The 19,103-nt window shown below is 38.9% G+C and overlaps 1 protein-coding gene across 8 annotated transcripts in view; it reads right to left on the reverse strand.

Moving 5' to 3' along the window:
- Positions 1-2,416: 2,416 nt before the first annotated feature.
- Positions 2,417-19,103, reverse strand: part of NIPAL2 (NIPA like domain containing 2) — a 70,360-nt gene continuing 53,673 nt past the window's right edge. For 3 of the 8 annotated variants that reach the window (XM_057735161.1, XM_057735157.1, XM_057735155.1), the window contains 6 exons: positions 18,104-18,200; positions 12,951-13,086; positions 10,882-10,970; positions 5,829-5,892; positions 4,618-4,712; positions 2,417-3,226 (listed from right to left, as the gene is read on the reverse strand). In XM_057735161.1, the coding sequence (XP_057591144.1) occupies positions 3,114-3,226; positions 4,618-4,712; positions 5,829-5,892; positions 10,882-10,970; positions 12,951-13,086; positions 18,104-18,200 (594 nt within the window). In that variant the 3' untranslated portion in view covers positions 2,417-3,113. Of the gene's footprint in view, positions 3,227-4,617; positions 4,713-5,828; positions 5,893-6,355; positions 6,534-10,881; positions 10,971-12,950; positions 13,087-18,103; positions 18,201-19,103 lie in introns of those variants that run through there. The other 5 variants (XM_057735160.1, XM_057735158.1, XM_057735156.1 and 2 more) reach the window with 5 other exon arrangements.

The following is a 19,103-nucleotide window of genomic DNA, read 5'->3' on the forward strand; positions in this document are numbered from 1 at the left end:
AGGACTGCTCTATAACCAGCCCTGGAATTTAAATAAAGCAGTCTGGAAGGGTGCTGGAAAGGTTCATTTTAATAACTGGTTATGTTTATGTCCATAATATCACTATTAAATTGGCAATCAGGAGGCAGCCTTCGGTGTGGCGGAGTGTGTATAGTCACCACTCTTGGATGAGCCATGTGCTTTGAAACAAGGAGCATAAAGAGGGTTCTTGGCTTCAGGAATTTGGCTCAATGCTTCTATCCATTTGAGCCTTGTCCACCATTGCACCTGCTTCTTCTGGAACCAGACTTACACATTATCACCATTATTCTTCAATAGCAGTGAAATTGCACTAATCTATGAAATCTGTCTTTTCCCTTTCTCTTCCACAAAATAGAATCTCCAGGAGCTTGTGGGGATAGGTTGCAGGGTTGAAAACTACATTCTGGAGTCACTGCTTGAGAAATTTTTTTATTATATTTTCTTCAAGTGATTCTGGTGATGAAAGTAGTAGAGTTGCAGGGCAAGCAAACATTTAAACTGAAAATAATCGGCTGGTAAGACCCTCTGCTTTAATCTACTACATGAGAGGTAACTGTTCATCATTTATGAAGCAATTATCCACTTGGAATGTGGGACTGGAGAGGCTCTTCCGATACAGTTAGTGCTGCTCACAGAAGAAATGCTGCCTTCAAGAGAGAAAAACTGGGGCACCAATGATGAACTCATTGCCTCTGTATCTTACATAAACAACAAGATATGAATGTAAATATCAAGACATGGCTAACACTCCCGTGTATCCAGTTTGTTTTTTAAACTCTTGAATGCCCAAGGAATACGAAAGAAGCTGCACAGCAAGAGCAGAGGAGTCTACACCAAGGGTTGGAAAACGATAGCCCACCAACTGGCCACCTGCTTCTGTAAATAAAGTTTTACTGGCACCAACCATGCTTATTTGCTTAAATATCGCCTACGGCTGCTTGCATGCTACCATGGCAGAGCTGAGTGGTTGCGATAGTCACCGTATGGCCAACAAACCCCCAAATATTTACTCTCTGTGTTGTTACAGGAAGAGCTTGCAGACCCCTGGTCTAGACAGTCCGATGAGCCAAGTGTTGGTTAAAGGTCCCCAACTCACAATGCCAAAGAGAAGGACTGGGTTGGCTTTGGTTGTTGTCATGCAGTGTGTGATTTAAAAAATCTTTACAAGCCAGTACAAGTAAATCTCCTGTTCACCTTACTTTGGAGAAGCAATATGGAAAGTAAAAAATTAGGTCTGAATATATTTTATATGTTACCTAAACTTCTGACGCATTGCTGGATCGCGCAAATGTGCTTAAGTCAATGTCATTTCTTACAACTTTTAAAAGATGCAAATGTTGGCAACCACTAAAGTATTGGCACTCTGCTTGTATCTGTGCAGAATTCTACAATGTGCAAAACCACGTGCCGTAGCTATAAATATAGTCCCACTTCAAGGAAAACTCTTCTGTCTAATTATTTTCCAAATCTTTGAAACCAGTTTTAAGAGTCACCAGAAATCTGTAGTTTAAGACACCAGACACATTTCTTAGCTGAGCCTTCCAATACCAACATGTTGGACCAATTCAGTAAAACATGACATAAATTATATGACTACGTTATTTGAATTAGTGGGACAATTTCCACAATGGCAGGAATTGTTACCAGGAGTTCAAAAGCCAGACATGGGCTCTAGGTTATTATTCATACATTGGTGATGGGTTTGAATCTCATCTTTGTGGCCAGGTTTGGTTGGTCTGGTTAGGAATGCAGGTCATAACAAAGAACAAAGATAAAAGACCTGAAACAGTTAAGGTTATAGTTTCAATAGTTCTGAGTTAAACAACCAAAACAAATGCTGGCAAAATATTAGACTGGCATATCAGAAGTGATCTGAAGGTTCTGAAATGAACCTTAATGAAGGATGAGGCTTATTATTTAGTGTCGGTGATAATGTAGGCTAGCTCTTTTCTTCTCATTTAAATATTAGGAGATCATAAATAATAACATACTATTATGGGCTCTACCTGCAAATGCATCTCAGTAGCGATGTGACTATGGCAGCAGGAGAGCCATTCAGGCACAGAAGCACCTGGGTTTCTTCCCTAGATGCAGGTTGGACCGCCTGGCTGTGTTCTATGTCTACAGATTTAAAAGGGCTGAAATCCAGTTCTCTAATAATAACTGTGCTTTTACCTAGAAGAAGTTTATTCAAAAGCTTGAAGTAATGACTTGAGGAAGAAACAGAGTGAGTGAAAATATCACTAAGAATTTAAATATAATTTTTGAGACTTATATTGAAAGTTAAAACATAAAAACCCACTTGATAAATTAAAAGATCTAAACAAATAAAGGCACAGGATATGAAGTTTCTCTTCAGTTTCAATTCAGCTATAATAGGCAGAAGAAAACATCACCGAGTCTACATTTTTATTTTAAAAAATCAGTACTAATTCTTAAATTTTTCCTTTTTTAAGCTTAAAAAGTCCAGCAGCCAAGATCTTTTGGTTTTGGTATACCCCATCAGCAAATGGGATATAAATTCCAATTTTAAAGACACCCTTAATTTTCAAAGAATATTTATGATAGGGCTAGTTTTCAGAAAAGATGATTCACCACTTTAATTTGGGAATAGAAAGGTGAAATCTTTATGGGAAGGTTCATGAAAGATGTCTCGGGAAAAATGAATGCTCTCAAACCTCTTGTTTAGTAGTAAGGTTGTGGGGCTAACGTGTCTCTTTAAAGCAAAGCAACTGACCTTGCAAGCTGTATGGGAAAAGCAACCTATATGTTCTGCAGCCAAATCGTGAATGCACATTTTTCTGTGACATTCCTGCTTGGGCAGCCAGGCTCTAATTAAGATCTAGCCAGTTAGATGATCACTAGGGAGAGGTCCAGGGTGTGGGGAACACTTCAAATTACATTCCATGAAAACATTAGACTGTCAAAGCTCAGGAAGGCCCTGATTGTCCATAGACATGGAGGTGGGGTAAAGGACTGAAACAAATGTGAGCACATGTCAGCATAAAATAGCTGCTGACACAAACTGAACATGTGCAATTTTTTAAAAGGTGGTATCAAATAACAGGCCAGCAGCCATCCCTCTCAGCATTTCAGACCTCTTTCTTCTCTCCACTTGGGCTCTTTGTGGAGTCACTTCCATCAGGCAAAGTTCCATAGGATAAGCCATTTGAATCTGGTTGTATTTTGTCCAACGTTTGTTTCCCTGTGGAGATAAAAATCACAAAGAATCTTTTGAGCTCTTACAGAAGAGTAACTCTTAATAACTTCTCCTCTTTCTAGGCCACATTTTATTCCCTTTAAAAAATACTATGTGGTCACTCTCTAAACAGAAGAGATAAAGGTCAAGGAAGGAAGGCCCACAGAACTCCACACGCCTTGACGTGCGGCCACTGATGTCCACATGACCGAGCTGTCTCCCACCCGGGGTCTACCATGCTGGGCGCAGAAATCAGGCTGGATCAGTCAGGAGATTAACGTGAAGCACGCGCTCATCTCCAGACCTCTCTCCCCAGTGTTCTGTCTCCTGTCCATGTTTAGTCTAACGCATATAACAACAGAGGAAAAACAGTCTTTCATCGTGGCTTCTAAAGCTGTTACTGATCCTATGCATGGCGCTGTGTGAAATGAAAAATAGATTTAAAAAGAAGTAAATGTTACTTCCTACTGAAGAACCCCTAACCATACAAGGCACCTCTAACGCACACCCTTGCCACGAATGCCAATTCTTGCACTGAGCGCTCTTAGCGGATAAGATGGCTCAAATGGGAAAGAAAACACAGAACTCATAGGGCTATGTTTTCTCAGTTGTAGGGACGAGGCTTTAATGGGTTTTGCTTCAAAGGCTTGGTCCTAACAGAATGTTGGAGGAAACTGTGAGAACATCACTACTCCTCGTCTAGAAGCCCACAGGTCACCCCAGATCTCTAGCAAAGCTGGAGATTGTTGGAGGTAGTGAGCAGGGGAGGAGGTGAGGACACAATAGCCCGCCTCCTTTGTTCTGGACATTGCTTCTGTTGTCTCCATGACAGAAGCGAGTTATCCTCAGTGAGAGTGGAGAACTGGGATAAGGATGCACGTTAAACTGCTTTGATGAATGAGGTGGATGAACGGGTAAGGAAGAGGGGAAGAAGCTCGTGTTCAGGTGACCAAGAAGAATGTCTCTCTTGGTCCCATCGTGCACAGGCCACCTCCATCTCCCCAAGGAATGATGTTCCTGAGCACCTAACTTTCTGGCCTTAGATGTTCCCTCAAAGGCTCTCCAAGCAACGAGGGTCTGTTCTTGCCATTCCCACTCCTTTCCCTACCCTTTTCCAATTTAAAGAAACCAACAAAGGAAATTTGCAACATCACCCAAATCAAGAAAACAGGGTCAGTCCTTTTCTATCCCCAGTGTTCTGTGCGAAGCCAATATTCAAATAAATGATTAGTAACATTTACAGTTAAACTATCACATTTGGTTTCATCATTAAATGTACCTTTTTTTGAGGTTGAGAATTAAGTTTCACATTAATTTAACACCCCAAATCATACCAGCAATGATCAATTTGTAAGGATAAGATTTTCTATCATAAATTAAGGAATATACAGTTTTACCAGGAACATTTCCAAAATCAATGTAAGACTGTGGCAGATGTTCCTTTTCTCGATTTCTTGTGACCAAAACCACACCAAGGAATGACAGAAAACACCTGTAAGAATGATGTTAATAAAGAACACAGGATCACTGAAAGAACTCATGGTGTTAAGTAACTAAACTCCAGACTCTACATGATGACATGCACTCCACCAGTTTTATTCTTTCTATTTCTCATGGTAAGCTGCCTAGAACTTGTCTTAATGGCTGCAGCCAATAACATCCGTCCCCAGAACCAAGACCTGGGCAGCTTCCAACACATCTCTGCCCCAGGTTTTTACCATCTGGAGGCTAAGTCAGGCTCTACACCCTCTGGGTAGACACGAGGTCTCATTTTCTATCCATGCATGCTCAGACCCATTACTGACATGCAACATGAGAAAAAAATAATTTATTCTTTAATTTTCTAAGAAATTTCGTCGTCCTTGGCGACAAGAATAGTCATAGTTTCCAGAACCCAGAAGTTTAGCCTCGCCCAAAAATCTTATGAAATTGAATTTTCAAGATAAATGGTTTTCTACACTGAAAACAGTCTGGGCTCAAGTTTGCATAACTATGGTCATGCAGAATACCACATCAAGAAGCAACTAAGCATTCACAGAGTGCCAGCTGGAACCAACAGAAGAATCGAGACACTGGCGATATTCTGTCAAAGTGCTGCTCTCTGTTTGCCAGAATGCCAGCAGTGATTGTCCACCAAATCTCTAGGCAGGATTAAAGCTGGATACCCAGACACAAGAGAGGGATGGCACCAGTCTGACGCTGTTAGATCCAAAGGTAGGGATCTGCCCCAGTCTTGGCCTTTTATCCTAGGTGATCCTAGAGGCACCCGTGGTTCCCTGATTGAGATCTAACCTACGGGTTCCTGAGTGTGGGGTAGGTCTGAAAGGGAATAAAAAGCTGAAGTAGCTACAAGGGCCAGTGGATTTACCTTGATTTTGGCTGGAACCAAAAATCCCCAATGTTTGAGAACCTCAGAGGGATACTTAAATCACAAAGACATTGAGCCCTGGGTAGGGTGTTAAGTTGAAAAATATGTTTCTTTTAGGAGCTCGGGAAACTGATGTTTCTCATATTATTTTCCAATTTTCTATGCCTCAGGTACAATGCCAAAAACCTCACATAAAAGTAATAGGATTTCACATACCTTACCTCTGAGACATTTACTCACCCAAAAACATATATAAATATAGTGAGAAAATCTGCACCAAGGAATTCCTGATAAAATACAATACCTATAATAGAAATAGAAGGTAAAATTAATTTTAGGGTAAAAATATTTACAATGGCTACATATTGTTTTTCAAATTAATATATTATTTTTTCTAAGTATAGTTACTCTTAAAATGCACATCCAGTAGCTTAAAAATATTTGCATGCCACACTAACATTTTCAATGATTCCAAAAGAACACAGATTTGTAGACTTTATATAATGTCTACATAATATAATAAAAATCATTATGAAATCAGCAGCATCAACACAACTTTTGCCAACAGAAATTTCTTATCCAGTCCAAGATTCGTCCCACTGGAACATGCAAGAAAACAAAACTCGAGTGACATTTCCCACCTACAGTTTTAAGCCAGGGGTCAGCACGCCTGACCTGTGCATCCAGGTGGACTCTGGGCCTTAGACACAGCACTGCTGTCAGGTTTGGCAGCACCCTGCAGCCTGTGGGTCTGGCCACATGCTTACTCAGGCACTGGAGGATGCTGATGCACTCCAGTTCTCACCACCAGCCCTCTCTCTCATCTCCTTCTTCTGGGCTTTCCTTCTGGGTGAAGGGAAATGCGGATGTGTCCCATACTCCGATGAGCTTTTCTTCTCTCCTCGTTAGTCTCCTTGATTTCTTCTTGGCCTATGGTCCCAAAGCCTTCATAGAGTTTTTATTAAATAAGTTATCTTTAAATTATATATTACCTGGAATCAAATTTGTGTGTGTGTGTGTGTGTGGTGTTAGCTTTGCTACCCTGTCGACAAATATTTATTGAGTGCCAGCTGCTACTGAGGTGGTGCAGATACCACAGGGAACAAGAGAGGGGCTGTCTCAGTCTGGGGGCTGTCTCAGTCTGAAGTCTGTCTCCTCACCTAGAGAATAAACGTCCTACAGGAACAAGCCATGTCCCATTCTGATGAATATTTGTTGAATGAATCAACACTTCTGAAGCATTTCTCCATGTTATTACACACTTCCTTGTAATCATTTTAATGTCTTGTTATTCTAAGCTGGTGCCCCATAATATTCATTTCTCGAAGGACATTTTGAATTATTTCAAATGTTTTTGCTTTTGTAAAGTGTCAATAAACTTCTCTATACGTATTTTTTCCCAGTATTTTAGGATTTTTTTTTGTTGTCACTTTAGGAGGAATTTCTATTTTAAAGAGTAAAAACTTAAAAAAAAATGTAGTAAAATACACACAACATAAAATTTACCATCCTAAACATTTTTTTTAATTTAATTTTTAAATTTTTGGCTGCGTTGGGTCTTTGTTGCTGTGTGTGGGCTTTCTCCACTTGTGGTGATCAGAGGCTACTCTTCGTTGCAGTGCGTGGGCTTCTCAGTGCAATGGCTTCTCTTGTTACAGAGCACGGGCTCTAGGTGCATAGACTTCAGTAGTTGCAGCACATGGGCTCAGCAGTTGTGGCTCATGGGCTCTAGAGCACAGGCTCAGTAGTTGTGGTGCACAGGCTTAGTTGCTCCACAGTGTGTGGAATCTTCCTGGGCCAGGGATCAAACCTGTGTCCCCTGCATTGGCAGGCAGATTCTTAACCACTGCACCACCAGGGAAGTCCCACCATCCTAAGCATTTTGAAGTTTACAGTTCAGTTGTGTTAAGTATATAGTCGTCACTCAGTGTCCAGAGGATTTGGTTGTCGGACCCCTCCATGGATACCAAAATCCGAGGAAGCTCAACTCCTTTATATAAAATGGCATAATATTTGCATATAACCTACACACATCCTCCACCAATACCTTAAATCATCTCTAGGGACTTCCTAAGTGGTGCAGTGGTTAGGAATCCACCTGCCAATGCAGGGGACACAGGTTCAAGCCCTGCTTCAGGAAGATCCCACATGCTGTGGAGCAACTAAGCCTGTGTGCCACAACTATCGAGCCCATGTGCCGCAACTATTGAAGCCCATGTGCCTAGAGCCTGTGCTCTGCAACAAGAGAAGCCACCACAATGAGGAGCCTGTGCACCACAATGAAGAGTAGCCCCTGCTCGCAGCAACTAGAGTAAGCCTGTGTGCCTCAGTGAAGACCCAGTACAGCCAATAAATAAATTAAATAAATATATTAAAAAATCATACCTAGATTACTTATAATACCTAATACAATGTAAATGCTATGTGAATAATTGCTATCATGTAGCAAATTAAATTCTTGCTTTATGGAACTTTCTGGAATTTTGGGGGGGAGGGGATATTTCCTATCCATTATTGGTTATATCCATAGATGCAGAACTGTGGATATAGAGGGCCAACTGTACTCACACTGTTGTGCAACCAATCTTCAGAACTCTTTTATCTCATAAAACTGCAACTCCATACCCATTAAACAACTCCCCATTTCCACCTCCCCCAGCCCCTGGCAACCACCACTCCACTTTCCATTTCTATAAGTCTGACTACTCTGGATACCTCATATAAGTGGAATCATACAGTATTTGCCCTTTGGGACTGGCTTGTTTCACTTAGCATAAAGTCCTTAAGGTTCATCTGTGTTGTAGCATGTATCAAAATGTCCTTCCTTTTTGATGTCTGAATAATATTCCATTGTAGGACTACACCACATTTTCTTTATCCATTCATCTGTCAATTTATGTTGCTTCTGCTATCTGGCTACTGTGAATAATGCTACTATGAACCTAGGTGTACAAATATGTGTTTGAATCCCTACTTTCAATTCTTTTGGACATATACCCAGAAGTAGAATTGCTGGGTCAGATGGCAATTCTATGCTTAATTTTTTGAGGAACTGCCATAGTGTTTCCCATAGTGGCTACACCATTTTACATTCCCACTAACAGTGCACAAGGGTTCCAATTTCTTCATCTACTTGCCAACACTTTTTTATTTTAATTTAATTTAATTTAATTTAATTTAATTTAATTTAATTTAATTTAATTTTGCTAGTAGTCATCCTAATGGATGTGAAGTGGTTTCTTCTTGTGGTCTTGTCTTTTTTTTTTTTAATTAAAATTTTTTAAGAAAAATTTTTTGGCTGCGTTGGGTCTTTATTGCTCCGTGCAGGCTTTCTCTAGTTGCAGAGAGAGGGGGTTACTCTTTGTTGCAGTATGCGGGCTACTCATTGTAGTGGCTTCTTTTGTTGCAGAGCACGGGCTCTAGGAGCATGGGCTTCAGTAGTTGTGGAGTGCAGGCTCAGTAGTTGTGGCTCATGGGCTCTAGAGTGCAGGCTCAGCAGTTGTGGCGCACGGGCTTAGTTGCTCCGCAGCATGTGGGATCTTCCTGGAGCAGGGCTTGAATCCGTGTCCCCTGCATTGGCAGGCGGATTCTTAACCACTGCGCCTCCAGAGAAGTCCCTTCTTGTGGTTTTGGTTTGCATTTTCCTAATGATTAGTGATGTTGAGCATCTTTTCATGTGTTTGTTGTCCGTTTGTACATCTTCTTTGAAGGAATGTCTTAATCAAGTCCTTTGCCCATTTTTTAAATTGGGTTGTTTTTTGTTTTTGAGTTGTAGAATCAAAGAGTAGAAACATTTTTTAAGGCTCTTGATAAAGGCTGTGAAACTCAGCTTTAGGAGGGTGGTACCATGGTACCTGACTCCACAAGAGTGCCCGCAACACTTCAGCCTTGTCAGCATTGATTATTGCAATAAAAAGAGCAAAACAAAAGCTTCACTAATTTAGCAAGCAAAATATGGTATCTCATTTTAATTTTAAGCTATACTTTTTTGATGGGGGCAAAGAGGAGCAGTAAGTCAAGAAGCTTCACCTCCATTCTACACTTCAGTAACTTCAGATGAACTGTTATCACTCCCAGAAAGTTCCAGCTTCCCTGACTCATCAATTACTTGATGTGCTAAGTATTCAGATCCAGCCCTGTTGGTCCTCTTACAAAACCTTCTTTTCAGGGGAACTACATGTTTTACGCATCTTTAGCACAGTCATCTTAACTATTATGGTATATGTCATGCCTATCATTGTCTTTGGCCCTGCTCTTTTTCTTTTTCAATAATTCTAGGACACACAAGTGTACAATCTTTTGTTACTTTCTTTTGTCAACAAGCATAAAATGCTAAAAAAATTAGATGTTTTCAGATATAATCTTTCTCTTTAAAAGTAAGGTTCAATTTTGGGAAACAGAAAATGCATTAATTACATTTAAAAACTGCCCACTGGCAGTCACACTGTTTGCCATGAAATAAAAAAGATATGTCCATTAGGCAACAGATATTCCCTAATTACCTTCAAAATACATAAACTTTGCATTGGAAAATGAGGTCCCAATAAGACAAGGTAGTAAATATATCCAATAAGCCAATGAACTAGGGTATACCAGTACCAAATTTACGAATGATATACCTGAATCTACTGTATTTTTGTCTGGACCAAGTTTCAAATTTATACTTTTTTTAAACACTATTTTGTCATATTCTAAAAATTGTCCATAGAAAGAAAAGAACTGCAATAATAGAAAAACAGAGGCCAGAACAGCAAAGGTAATAGTTTCTATTCTCATATTTCTGGCTTTCCCTGGAACACTGGATTCACTTTTGGATCCCACTCTTCGATGCAGGTGGTTAGGGAAGAGTTAATGGAACTGGGGATGTTTGGCCCAGAGACAGGACACAAGAGGACCCTTCAGTTGCTCTGATTATCAGAAGGGCTGGCAAGAAGAAGACTCCAGAAAGCAGAACTAAGATGAGCATCTTGAATTCGCAGGGAACTAATTTCAGTTCCAATACAAGGAAGTATTTTCTAATAATTAGAGTTCTACAAATAATTGGAGTGATTCAAAGCTGGACTGAACTGTCTCAGGGGACAGAGGGCACTGGGGAACATTCACGCAAAGTAGAATAACCTCTCCTGGAGGATGTTATGGAGGAAATTCAGACACTGGGTGGTGGCTGGGAGGATGTGGGCTGTACATTCCTGATAACCAAAGGATTCCTTGATTTTCTCATTACTCAGAGACAGACCTCATTTATGCTTGTTGTGGGGGTAGAATTATCTAAGTATAGAAAGCCAAAACTCACCTGCAATAATGGCACTGGTTGTAAAGAAAATGTGGTTGACAGGCACCACCGTCGCTGTACTGTAGAGTTTTGTGGCTTGATTCAGGAGCCTAGAGCAGAAGACACTTCTGAAGCTCTGTCTTTAAGACACTCAACAATAAGTTAACAATAACATCGAGAAAAGCATGTTCTTTAGCTACAACTACAAAGGGAAAGGAAGTGCAGTGAAAGGGCATTTCCACTCAGCAGTCACAGCTTATGTGCATCTGATGTATGAGATCAGATGTCAGGTTTTACGGTCTGTTTAAACCAACAACAGTAACAATGAAAAGCAATTAATCATATTTGGAGGCCACAGAAGTTTGAGTTGGAAGTGATTCAAGCTGCTGGACCTGTATCACACTGGGGCTGATTCATTAGGAGAGACTCTAGAATCTGTTAAATATCATATCTGGGGAATGGTATAGCTATCCCTTGACAAGCCACGTGCCAAGAAAGAAGATGGAGAAGTAAAGGAATGTTTAATGTTTCAAAAACAATGCTCAGCCCTCCAGCTGCAGAGCACATGTGGGAGCTCAGCTTCCCACTTTGCCCGCCAACACGGTTCAGGTTCCTACAACTGTGCTGTGAAGCCCTGTCAGGGACTTTTCTGAAGCAATGCATTGCATTGACATCACCTGGGCCCTTAAAAAAGCACTGATGTTTAGGTCCTATTCTAGAGTAATTGAAAAAAAAATTTGTGGGTAGAGCCCGAGTCCTCTTCTGTGTGGGTGTATACTAGCATGCATGTATAAAAACACATATGCATGTACACAAACACATATGCATGTACATAAACACATGCATGTACACAGGCATGTAAGTATATATGTGCATGTATACATATATGTACAAACAAACTTCCTCAGGTGATATAATTGTAACGGGAGGCCAGGGCTGAGAACATGGTTCTAAAGTTCTAGTGTGGTCACATAGTTCTAGTGTGAAAGGTGCAGAGACTGAAACTAGGATAATTGGGAATGTAGTTTCTCTTCAATTGAATCTGGCTTTTAAATTCATGAAGCTGAGTTTAAAGATAATGAAGCTCATCTGTAAATTCTGAAAGCTCTTATAACAGTACTGATTAATTCAGAAGAAAAGAGATGAAACAAAATAGCAAGATGTAAGTATTAGAAACACACTTGGTCTTATAAACAAACAAAAGAAACAGTTTGTTTATGGCAAGTGAAACAGTGACAGAACACTGGATTTCTCCTGTAACACATCCCTTACAACAGGGTCCATATTCAACTGGTAACAATTAGACTTGACTTCTAGCACCTAAGGAAGGAACCAGTTTCTTCCAAAGTTTGGGCTCTGATTTCCTGGCTGGCACTGGGCTGGTGCTCTTGCATTGCATTTTGGGGTAAACAGAAAACTTTCTGGTGGACTCAGGAAAACCTAGCAGCAAAGGCAAAATCATGATGTGAAATGGAGGGGAAGTGACTGCAGCAGATGGAGGTGGGGCGAGACAAGAGCAGAAATTAAAAATGTTCCATGTCGCCACTGTGAGGCCCCAAGAGAAACATAAAACAATCATTCTGCAATCCCATGGGTGCAAAGAAAATTCTGGCTAAAGATGCAAAGTTTTGGGGGAAAGGATTTCCCTCCTGGCCAAACGTCTGGTTTTGTCCATCTCTGGGCAATTAATGAGTATGAGCTAAGAAACGAAGGTGAAGGGTTCATGTATTTCCTATATTTAGAATGAAATCCTGGATGTGGACCTACCCCTTTGATTTATTGCTAATGACAACCTGTGTGCGATGGATATTAATTACAAGCAGAAGAGCATCAGGAAAGTATCAAAGTGCACTGAGCTGGATTATGGCCACACTTTAGAACTCACAAAACGTGAAGGCAATGCTTCGTAAAAACTTATTATTGGATGTGAAGGATAAAGCCAGGCATATTGTCTGAGGATAAGCATAGACTCCTCACTCTTAGAAGTCATTTGCATCTAATTTTAATTATCATCTGAAGCCAATAAAGATTAATGCTCAGAGAAGCACAGGAATGTTGAAAGATCAGTGAGTATGTAGGAGCTAACTTACTTGACTTGGAAAACACAAGATGCTATCATGATGATAAACATGATATAGAAGATGGGATAAGTTAGCTGCATTTTATCCATCACAGAAAAAGTGATCATGCCTGAGACGGCTTTTACTGAAATAACAGTCAATGAGGCTGAAAAAGAAAACACAAAATACAAATAAAATACATATTTGAGATAGAATTACAAATAAATAACTTTACCTGGCAGAGTAGTAAATACCCCTATTATGATTTAAGAATGAAGACTGCTGTGAGAGGTGAAGGGTAGGATGTGACACCAGCCAAGCAGTAGTCCTGTTGCTCAAGCTGCACTGGGCTTTCCATTTGCTTAAATCAGTTAAAGATCTGCTGTGTGACTGCGTGCTTCTTATATTTGGAGCAAGATGCTTATTTTCCAGCCCTCACTGTTGAAAGGATGCTGCGGAGGTTATAATTACTAGTAGATGGGAAAGGAAGAAAACAATGACAGGAGGAGATAAGCGAAGGCAGACTGCCCATGTGACATTAATGGGAAAATAACTATTAAACTATAGTGAAAAAATGTAAAGCCGACCAGATAAGGAGACTGGAAAGTGAAAAGCAACTCACTCCATGAGTCTACTAAGAGTTGTACTAAGTCTACGTATGAGCCCCCTTGTTAGTAAACACCTAGAAGTTTCATTAAAAATATGTTTTGACAAAGATGCTAACAGTAAGCAAGACAGAGCTGAGTACTCATTTTTCAGAGTCGACCACAAATCTAAGATTTACATAAGCAATGTCTATTTATTTTCTATGCTAAAGAACAACTTATCCCTATGAGAACAAGTTTCTCATAGGTTCCAAGTAGCAATGAGGAAAAAGTGACTTGATAAGGTTATATCAATATGAAAGCAAGGAAGCATTTTCTGGAGACATGGTATCTGTGTAGGAAGAAGACAGTGTTTTCTTTTTGTCTTCAGTCCCTTGAAAGTACTGTTGCATATGATTCCATAATTTAGCTGAAACCCACAGAAAGTTAAAAAAAATTTTTTTCATGAAGTCAAATATCTGTAAGTTAAAGGCGATGTGAAGAAATACTACCTTTGATCTAATATATGAGCTTTATTCCTTTTAGCTTTTGAAAAGGATATATATAAAGAATATATATATAAAATATGTATAAATATATATAAAAGGAAATATATATACACACACACACACATATATACACATAAAATAGCTGGTGATGGACAACCAGGAAAAGCCCAGTTTTCCAAAAACCAAAAACATACTTTGACTTGAAGGGTACCAGGGCACACTTCCAAATTAGGCATTTTCTTTCTGTTAAAAGTCATAATTAACAGAGGAGACCAGTTGACGAATTCTAAGAACAAACCCCCAAACTGAACAAAAAGGCCCTTACAGCTGGGCCCTTCTTTACCTTAAATGTTTTCTGACTTGATCATTTTACATATTTTCTGTAGATTATGAACACAGTCATATTTTAGCTAATCTAGAAATTTAAAATATCTGTAGACATGTATGTCCCTTGATGGTTTAAGTTCATCAGGTTAGCTCTTGAGGGACCCTGGTTTCCTCCTAAACACTTGGCTTGAAATTAGAGCACAATGTGGTGATGTGCTTGTGGTCTGAACAGCCAGCCAGGTTTCCCAAAGGGATCACTAACGGAGAAAAGACTTGAACACACTGTTCCCTTCACCTCCGAACCTCAGGATTGCAAAGGCCACCTGATCCAACCACCATCTGATATTAAAGCATACTTAAATACCAAACAAAAACAAAACTAGAATTTTTTATTAAACAGCTAAGCCTACTATGAGTTGCTAGAGTTAATCATTATATTTTCAAAGCATGCATAATCACCACCTGAGTAATCACTGTTTACTGTAACTCTGCAAGTTATTTCTAGGCTGGTGTTGAGTACTTCTAAATTTTTTAAGGGTGGGCGGTGGGGGAGGGTGGCTAATGAGGATGGGTGGGAATGCCAAACTGTGATGCAGTATCATTCTAACGTTGTAGATATAAAAATAGAAAATACTTACATAGGCACAGAAAAAATGGCTAGAGGAAACTACATCAAGATACTACCAGTGGGCTTCCTAGGTGGCGCAGTGGTTGAGAATCCGCCTGCCAATGTGGGGGACACGGGTTTGATCCCTGCTCCAGGAAGATCCCACATGCCTCGGAGCAACTAAGCCCGTGTGCCAAAAAAAAAAAAAAAAAAAAAAAAAAAGATACTACCAGTGGTTATCTCTAGGCACTGGGATTATGAATAACCTTTAAACCCATTTTTTTTTTTAATTAGAAAAGTATACATGCTTGTTTACAAAAATTTGGAAAATGCAGAAAAGTCTGGAAAGAAAAATAAAAATCACCTGTAATCTCAACACTCATCCCCAAATCATCTTTAACATTTGAGACTCTTTGTAGTTATTTTTCTATTGCTAAGAATGAATACATCATAACATGTGAATCGAACAGTATATACTACTTAGGAACCTATTTTCCATCACCATTAAGTATTTTCTATGCCGATAAGTATTCTTCTAAAGAATGATTTTTATTGGCTGGAGAGTATGCCTTTGTATGAATGTATTTTGGGAATTCCTTATTCTTGGATATTTAGATTGTATCCATTTTTTTTTTTTTGGTATTAAAAATGAGGTTGTGATGAATATCCTTGAACACAAATCTTTGTATATCATTCTGCCAACATCTGTAGGAAAATCACCTAAAGGGCAATTATTGTGTCGACAGCCACTGTTCTTCTGAAATCTGTTGGTAAACTAACTTTTCCAGGGGCCCAGACACACTCCCATCGTATTGCTGCAGTGTTCAATTACACGGATTTTTATATTTTATATTAAAATATTTTATATTTTATATGTTCTTGTTGTCTTTCTCTGTTTTCTTAATTCTCAACAGTAGACACGAATTACCTTCATCATTATAATGTACCATTTTTGCTCTACCTTATGCTAACCCATGTTTAAAAATCAGCCTTTTCAGTTTAGTCCAAGTTCATCAGAGCTGATTCGTGGGTTTACGTATCGCTCCATTGCTTTTCTGTTTTCTATCTCATTAATTTTTGCCTTTATCTTTACTAACTGCTCCTCTCTGCTTGCCTCAGCTTTATTTCAGTGCTCTTCCCCCCTAACTTCTTGAGTTGAGTGCTATATTGACTCACATTTAAAGCAATGAATTTCCTTCCGAATACAGCATTAGTCATAAACTATAGGTTTAATATTAAGTGTTTTCATAATAAGTTAAGAAATATATGCTGTAATGAAGTTGTGGTTTCTGCGTTGGCCCAGCTGCAGTTTAAGCAGTGTTTAACATTCCCAGGTGATACAGTTTTACTGGTTTCTATTTTTGTTATAATTTTCTTTTTTTATTTCACTGTGATCTGAAAATGTGGTCTGTACTATTTCAACTTCCTGGAATTTATCAAAAAATGTCTTTGTGGCCAATTATAAGATTAGCTTTTGTACATGTTACACAGGCACTTGAAGGAAGGTGCAGTCTCTGCTTTCTGGATTTAGAGTTCAACATTAGAGCTGCCAGATCAAAATGAAGCATTCAGTTTCTAATTTTACATATTTTTCTGTCTACTTATTTCCATGAGCGAAGAGAAGTCGCCTGCTCCTCTTATATTTCTGTTAATGTAGTTTCTGAAACAGCTGCTGCCCCGTCTACTGAGGGTCCCTGTCCCCTGGTGCCGCCTCCTTCCAAGCCCAGTCCTACTCTGATTAGCAACTAAATACTAGTAGGGGAGCCTCCAGCATCCTCTGTTGCATTGAATGCTTCTGCCTTGATTGTAACTTAGATGGTAACATTATGACCGGCTTTCTTTTGCTTTCAATCCACGTTACCTTGTTTTAGATGAAATTTATGTATGAAGTCAAAATATTTCACAACCACCGGGGCCAATCACAAAGGGTGCTGCTTCAATAACCCTTATAGAGCTGAACCAGAGCAAACTGGCCGAACCCAATTTCCAGAATCTTTTTCAAAATCAATATGAGAATTTTTCAAGTCCAATTTGGAAATCTTTCTTTTTTACTCGGTAAACTCACCCCAATTACACTTACGATCAAAGCTGATATGTATGGTCTTAATTCTGTTATTTTACTTTTCTATTTAAAATTTCCTTTATTTTCAATATTTTCCTGCATAATGTACGTCTTTTCTCTTAGTGTTCTTCCTACCTGGTAATTAGGGAGAAAAAAAATATAAAGTTTCTTCTCTGTTCTTTTGGCATACCTGAATGTGCTCTAGAGCAAATTTGTTTCTATAAGTAACCACTGCAAATGCAAATCTTCCAATTCAAGGGAGAGCTGATGAAATGAAGAAATGAAATCTGCAGCACCTCATGAACATGGGAGCTGCAGCTGCCCCAAAGGTATAAATACAATGTACAAAGTTAGAGTAAACAACATGTGATGGATGGGTCATCTTACTGGCAAAGAAGGAATTATAAATAAATTTTTAAAAAGGGAATTTCCCAAATGATTAGTGAGGTCTCCCAGTGTTGAGATATATATATGAGAGAGAGACAGAGAGAGAGAGAGAGAGAGAGAGAGAGAGAGAGAGAGAGAGAGAGATGGAGGAGTAGTGGGGAGGGAAAATAGACTTAAAAATATATAGAGGGTTTATATAAGTATCAGTTTTCAAATCTTAAAAGATGCCTCTGGAGAAAAAGGAAATGGGTAGGTAAGTAATGAATGAAAGAAAGCCTGTATTTAAGAAAACCATACTGCTCACTTTTGTTTCATATTAGCCATGTTTTAAAGTTGTTTTTTTTTTTTAATGTAAACAGGATAGGCCTAGATAACTAATTTCTGATACAAAAGTTTCAATTGAGTTTATTCATTTGTTTCTCTTTTAATATTCTTCAATTATTTACTAAGAAAAAAATCCCCAAATTGCCAGAGCAAAAAAAATTATCAAGAAGTAAAATCCTTAAATATATTAAAAATTAAACACATCAATTGTAGCAATGGACATGCAAAGTATAATTTGCATAATTGAGACAGTTTCTTTCTATAGATCAGAATTGAAAAGTAGAAAACTGAGAAAAAATAGAATGCTCAAATATTTTCCTTTAAACTTTTTTATGACTTAACATGGCTAGATTAGAGAATTAGAAAACAAAATATATCCTTACCTAGAAGTGCCACCAGGGTTAGCAGAATCACAATGTGTTTTATTCCTCTTCTTTTATAGAAATATAGGAGAATGCAGAAAATTAATATTTCTAAAATCTGGAAATGAAAAAGAGTAAATTATTCTATACGAAGTCCTCAAGAATGTCACCCTTTTCTTTTTGCTTTTGCAACAATGATCATATGAGGGTTGAGAGGGAGGGGACTGGAGTTCCTAAGGACAATTATAAATATATGAGAAAAACAATAAATAAGTAAAAAAATGATGGCCAACAAACACATGAAAAGATGCTCAACATCACTAATCATCAGAGAAATGCAAGTCAAAGCCACAATGAGGTATCACCTCACACCAATCAGAATGGCCATCATCACAAAATCTGGAAACCACAAATGTTGGAGAGGGTGTAGAGAAAAGGGAACTCTCCTGCACTGTTGGTGGGAATGTAAGTTGGTACAGCCACTATGGAAAACAATTTGGAGGTTCCTTCAAAAACTACAAATAGAACTACCATATGATCCAGTCATCCCACTCCTGGGCATATACCCAAAGAAAACCATAATCCCAAAAGAAACATGTACCATAATGTTTATTGCAGCACTATTTACAATAGCCAGGACATGGAAGCAACCTAAATGCCCATCAACAAACGAATGGATAAAGAAGATGTGGCATATATATACAATGGAATATTACTCAGCTATACAAAGGGATGAGATGAAGCTATATGTCATGAGGTGGATAGACCTACAGTCTGTCACACAGAGTGAAGTAAGTCAGAAAGAGAAAGACAAATATTGTATGCTAACTCACATATACGGAATCTAAAAATGGTACTGATGAACTCAGTGACAAGAACAAGGACGCAGGTGCAGAGAATGGACTGAAGAACTCGAGGTTTGGGAGGGGGCGGGGGGTGAAGGGGAAGCTGAGACGAAGCGAGAGAGTAGCACAGACATATATATACTACCAACTGTAAAATAGTCAGTGGGAAGTTGTTG

This window comes from Hippopotamus amphibius, chromosome 5 (genome assembly GCF_030028045.1).
Source record: "Hippopotamus amphibius kiboko isolate mHipAmp2 chromosome 5, mHipAmp2.hap2, whole genome shotgun sequence".
Classification (NCBI taxonomy): Eukaryota; Metazoa; Chordata; class Mammalia; order Artiodactyla; family Hippopotamidae; genus Hippopotamus; species Hippopotamus amphibius.